Here is a 5,844-nt window from a genome sequence, read left to right on the forward strand (position 1 = left end):
TAGCTTATGACACAGCCTGGCCTCTGGAGAGGAGTTAGAACCGGCAAATTTGCCTAAACCATCATGAGGCTGTGGCTTCAAAGGTTATAGAGCAGCCAAATGCAGATATTCCCAGTTAGAAAAGGTCTGGGACAGAGGACACACAAGGGAAAAGCACTCCACAGCCTACTTGTTTGCAGGATGGCAGGATATTAAAGCTAGGAAGCTTAAAAGCCCACCTTTCAAAGTCACCTTACATGGAGCTATCTTATCCAAGGCCCTGAGGGAAAAAAAGCAATTTCAACATGGCGTCAGTATAGAGAGATTGCAGGAAGATTACCTAGAACGTTACAAAAAGGCTATGCTCTGGAATGTCGTTTTATATTCCAACACGTCAATGATTGGAATGGTCTCTTCTCTAACAGTTTACTTTTATAAAGAAGTATTAGCTACATTTGGCTTTATTTCCTATAAATCTATGAAAGGCTTTAGGACATGCTGAGTTTTTGAGGCATAGGTGTGGGCTTAGGAGAATTTTTTTTTCTTTGTTTGCCTCTGGAAGGTTTTATCAAAAGTTCCTACTTTAAAAATATCATCAAGGCTAAAGAGTCCTTCAAATGACCATAAAGGAGTAAAATCACCAATCATAGCTAAGCAACCAGGTCACTTGCAAAAGCAGCATCTCTGAAATGGAGAGCCTGCTGCATTCACACTCAAAGCACCCATCATATAAAAGTATCCTATTTAAATATAAAAAGCAAAGCTTATTTCCCCAAAGCTCAGTCTATGCTGCTCCTGTTCTTTTACAAAATCTACCCAAGGTCTGAGGTGGAGGAATGCTGCTTTCCCCACATACGGTGACCCCAACTCCCGGTGCCAGTCCTGATGGCCACAGAGTTGGAAACCCAAGGTCCAAGGAGAGAAACATGCTGAGAAGTACGTGGTGGTGGACACAAGGCTGCAGTGAACTCTTGTCAGAGGCCTTCGGATCTTCCTATATCCAGGGAATCAGGGCCTGGAAGGGGAGCCTGCCTGCTCACCCCTGTTCCTTGGGAAACAGAAATCTGAGACATGTCTCTCCCAATTATCTCGTTCACCTCTAGATTCTCCAGAAAGGAGCTAGACATGAGAGCTCACTGTGGTTAGGCCATTTCTCTGCTGAACCTGATGGCTGGTGTTCCAAGTCAGACATAAACTGGTCATCATCTAAAGTGATGTCCTGCAGACCAATTGTTGAAAAGTTAGGCTCTTGCTCTTCAGGTTCAGGCTTAATGTTCACAGTTGCTTCATCAGGTGGAAATGAAGCTGGATCACACAAATTGTGACAGATTAAGGATGAAGGTGCAGAAAGACCTCCCTGGCCTGTACTTTGTGCTTGAGTTGAGTGCTGTCCAGAATGCATTCTGGTGGCTAAAGACGGTGATGAGACAGTTCCTGAGCTAGGAGATTGGTAAGGCATAGGCTGTAGTTGAGGAGATGGTGGTCCAGAAAGTAATGAACTAGCCAGGGGATGTGAGGCTCCTGGGGAAGCAGTTGTAGCAGACCCTGAATGTGAAGGACCATATGTAATGGGTTGTAACTGAGGGGAAGGCTGGCCTGTGACCTGATCAGCCCCCGGAGAAGAAAGAGATCTTTGTCCTGTGTTTGAACAATGAAATCCCACTGATTGCAGGTGAGGTAGGGTCTGCACTGAATGAGGTGTGTGGGCTAAGAGATGTCCTGCTGGGCCTGAATTTGAAGAATGAAAAGGTATGGATGACGGCGGCTGACAGCCAAGATTTATTAAACTGGGAAGAGGTGCATCCTGTGGAAACAAAACCGAATCATATTCTTGACTAGAGGCAGCATTAACTGGAAGACAAGTTGGTCCGTTGTACACAACATTAGTTTGCATAGGCTGATAGGAAGACCCCACAGGAGGTGCTGATGTGACTTGAAAAGGCTGGTGCATGACTGAAGAAGGTATCATATGCTGTTCTTTACCAGAACGTTCATCCCTACACTGCAACTGTGGCAGATGAGATGAAGTAACCATGGATGCATATGTTTGTTGAATGGGACAAACCAAGCTTCTCTGTGTTGACAGTACACTGTCATGTGAGTGTCCTGTGTCTGAGGAAGGCCTCTGGGTCTGGGCAGGATGAGGCACAGACAATGCTGGAACTGAAGACAAGTTAACCTCTTCTTTGGGTTCTTGCTTCATCAAAACTGGTGTGTAAGTAAAACGTTGAGACTGGCTTTTTTTCCTCTTGCTATTGCAAAGATAAAAGTGCACCTGCACTGCAGCTGTAACTGCTGGGTTATGATATGGAGGAACTTCAAGGACAATGTGAGCCCCTTGACATTTTTCCCTGATTATTTTCCCTTCTACCTCCCACTGAGGTCGTCCATCTTGTCCTTTTTCAAGAAAAATGATTTTGGATTCTGGAAGAAAATTAGATCCAGTCACTATCATTTCATGACCTCCATTTACAGAACAACTATTGATACTGTACTTCTCAATATGAGGAAGTTCTTGAGCAGACCGCTGAGAGCACTCAACAGGTATGGAAGCTGTCTGCAGAGAAAGGACTTTTCCATTGGGCTGCGGGATGTGCACACGGAACACGAGTCGTATTCTAGTATTTTTTCTGCCAATATCAGTTTCTCCTTTTCGAAGTTCTATATCTGAATTGTGGAGTTTCAAAATACCTGCACAGTCAATACTGGCTGACATATTGTTTTCAGGAAGAAGGGGAATTTCCAGAACCTTTGTGCTGGCAATTATTATCTCTTGACTTGCAGTAGCAACAGTCTTCCCAGTGATTCGATGCACCTGGTAAAATGCATGAGGTCGTAAATATCGGTCATCTGCTGTTCCAATAAACATCTGTAGATTTATCGGCTTTTCATTATAGCCCAGGAGCTTTACAACAGGATGTCCCCCAGTAGATGCTTTTACTGTTCCTCGACTACCTTCAGTTTCATAATGGGCTCGATGGTGAGTTTTAGGTTGTACTTCTATTTTCAGTTCACACTGTCCAAAATGAGTTGGTAAAGGCCAGTCTAGTGGAGGTAATGAAGATGTGTGAAATATTGGGGTATGGCCAGGCTTTGGTTTGTTCCAGGTAAAGGGTAAGGAACTGAAAGAAATTGGTCACCAGATGAATCTTTCTTTAAAGGATACTGAGATCCAAGGCCATCATCTATTGAAGTCTCCCGGGATGGTGACAAATTCCCTTGGTCATCTGAACAGAGCTCTAATTTTCCTGGTAGTACAGTAGCTTGATCTTCAGAAGTCTTCCTTGTTTTCAGAGGGATATCAGTCTCTACACAGTACTGAAATGGAAAAAGTGCAGGGCCAAGGCCTGATCCACCCTGGACAGAGGCATTAAACCAGGTATCTTCTGTTACACTTCCCCTGGGGGAGTGACCAGGAGAAGGAACAGGTGAGTGATGGGGTGAAAGGGACCCAGCATAACAAACCTCAGCACTCGAGTGCCGTCGTTTCCCACAGGGGGAAGTAGGCCTTGATGAGGGCCCTGAAGCTGGCCTAGGGCTCAGCCAATTCTCATCAGTGACACTTGTCTAGGAGAGTGGCAAGGAGATTGCCTGGGTGACAAGGAGTGTCCAAGTCCATATTGTTGATGCCAGGACTCTTCTCCAGGGCAGCCTCCGGGCGAGCCACCAGGAGAAGTCAGAGGGGATCCGAGAGTAAATCGGGCAGCAGCTTCATTCAACTCCGAATCCACATCATCATAAATGTGTGAAAGAGATTCATAAGAAGATGCATCTGAGAACCAGCTCCTAGAAGATATACTGCTGGCAGGACTAGGACTAAGGGAAGACTCCCGGTAGGATGGCTCAAGAGGAAGATAGAGATGATCTCTAGAAGGCCTTTCCAAATACTCCCTTTCTGGGTCATTTATATGTAGGTCATCTTCATGAGCATCTACTTCTTGATGACAGTTAGGAGAGATGGATGTAATCTGAATGCTTGGGCACTCAAAAGGTTTGGGACCACCAAATGGGCTGTATTTAGATTCGGGAATCTCACAAGTTCCTTCATAGCTTTTGTAACCTTGGAGCTGAAACGATGGTGACAAAACAGAAGAGTGAGACGGTAATCCATGATGTGGTAAGTTTAAAGTAGATGAGTTTAAAGTAGATGGAGGTGGATCTACATTAAAGATGTAAATGGATGCACAATCATCTGGCTCAAGATCAGCAGGCCGCGAGCCCGAGGGCGGCGGCGCCGGCGCCCGGTCCTCGCCAAAGACGAGTTTGAAGTCGAGCTCGTCGTGGGCGCCACAGTTTGCAGTAGTCATCGGCTTGGCCCAGGGTGCTTGCGACTCCTCCTCTGGCGGCGTTGGCGACGGAGGCCGCGAAGGCGGCAGCTCTTCAGCGCCGCTTCATGCCGGGCTGCGCGGGCCAGGAGGTCGCGGTTCCGCGGCAAAGTTTCCCGGCGGGGACCGTGACACCGAGCGTTCCGTTCCAAACTCGAGAGCTGGCCGCGCGCCGAGCCGCACCAGGAGCCGCCGCCCTTATAGTTGAGTCTTAAGTATTTTTCATATATATTTGAATACAGTTCTTTATCCTAAGTCTTCTGAAAATATTTTCTCCTAGTCAATGCATATCTTAGTCTGTTGGCATTGTCTTTTATAGAGCAGGATCATTTATTTTTAATAGTCTAGTTTATTTTAATTTTTTTTTATTCTTTATTAACATATTATATTAGTAGCCCCAGGGGTATGGGTCTATGAATCTCCAGGTTTACAAACTTCATAGCACTCACCATAGCACATACCTTCCTCAATATCCATAACTCAACCACCCTCTTCCTACCCTTTTTCCCCCAGCAACCCTCAGTTTGTTTTGTGAGATTTAGAGTCTCTTATGGTTTGTCTCCCTCCTGATCCCAACTTGTTTCATTTATTCCTTTCCTATCCACCAAACCTCCCACTTTGCCTCTCAACTTCCTCACATCAGGGAGATCATATGATAATTGTCTTTCTCTGAATGACTTATTTCACTAAGCATAATACCCTCTAGTTACATGCACTTCATTGCAAATGGCAAGATTTCATTTCTTTTAATGGCTGCATAGTATTCCATTATATATATATAAATACTACCTCTTCTTTATCCATTCATTTGTTGATGGACATCTAGGTTCTTTCCATAGTTTAGCTATTGTAGACATTGCTGCTATAAATATTTGGGTGCACGTGCCCTTTGGATCACTGTATTTGTATCTTTAGGGTAAATACCCAGAAGTGTGATTGCTGGGTCATAGGGTACCTCTATTTTCAACTTCTTGAGGAACTTCATGCTGTTTTCCAGAGTGGTTGCACCAGCTTGCATTCCCACCAACAGTGTAGGAGGGTTCCCCTTTTTCTGCATCCTCACCAACACCTATCATTTCCTGACTTGTTAATTTTAGCCATTCTGACTGTTGTGAGGTGGTATCTCATTGTGGTTTTGATTTGTATTTATCTGATGCCCAGTGATGTGAAACACTTTTTAATGTGTCTGTTGGCTATTTGGCTGTCCTCTTTGCAGAAATGTCTCTTCATGTCCTCTGCCCATTTCTTGATCAGATTATATGTTCTTTGAGTATTGAGTTTGATAAGTTCATTATAGATTTTGGATACTAGCCCTTTATCTGCTATGTTGTTTGCACATATCTTCTCCCATTCTGTCATTTGACTTTTGGTTTTATTAACTGTTTCCTTTGCTGTGCAAAAGCTTTTGATCTTGATGAAGTCCCAATAGTTCATTTTTGCCCTTGCTTCCCTTGCCTTTGGCAATGTTCCTAGGAAGAAGTTGCTGTGGCTGAGGTCGAAGAGGTTGTTTCTTGTGTTCTCCTCAAGGATTCTGATGGAT

General features: G+C 44.6%; 1 protein-coding gene across 1 annotated transcript; it reads right to left on the reverse strand.

Annotated features, from left to right (window-relative positions):
• Positions 1–505: 505 nt before the first annotated feature.
• Positions 506–4,492, reverse strand: LOC131838931 (nuclear factor of activated T-cells, cytoplasmic 3-like). Its single transcript, XM_059185822.1, is given in 4 exon segments — positions 506–1,098; positions 1,176–3,096; positions 3,099–3,545; positions 3,548–4,492. Coding segments are annotated over 4 exon segments (3,252 nt in total). The 5' UTR covers positions 4,287–4,492; the 3' UTR covers positions 506–953.
• Between the last annotated feature and the right edge of the window lie 1,352 nt (positions 4,493–5,844).

This window comes from Mustela lutreola, chromosome 1, assembly GCF_030435805.1.
Source record: "Mustela lutreola isolate mMusLut2 chromosome 1, mMusLut2.pri, whole genome shotgun sequence".
NCBI lineage: Eukaryota > Metazoa > Chordata > Mammalia > Carnivora > Mustelidae > Mustela > Mustela lutreola.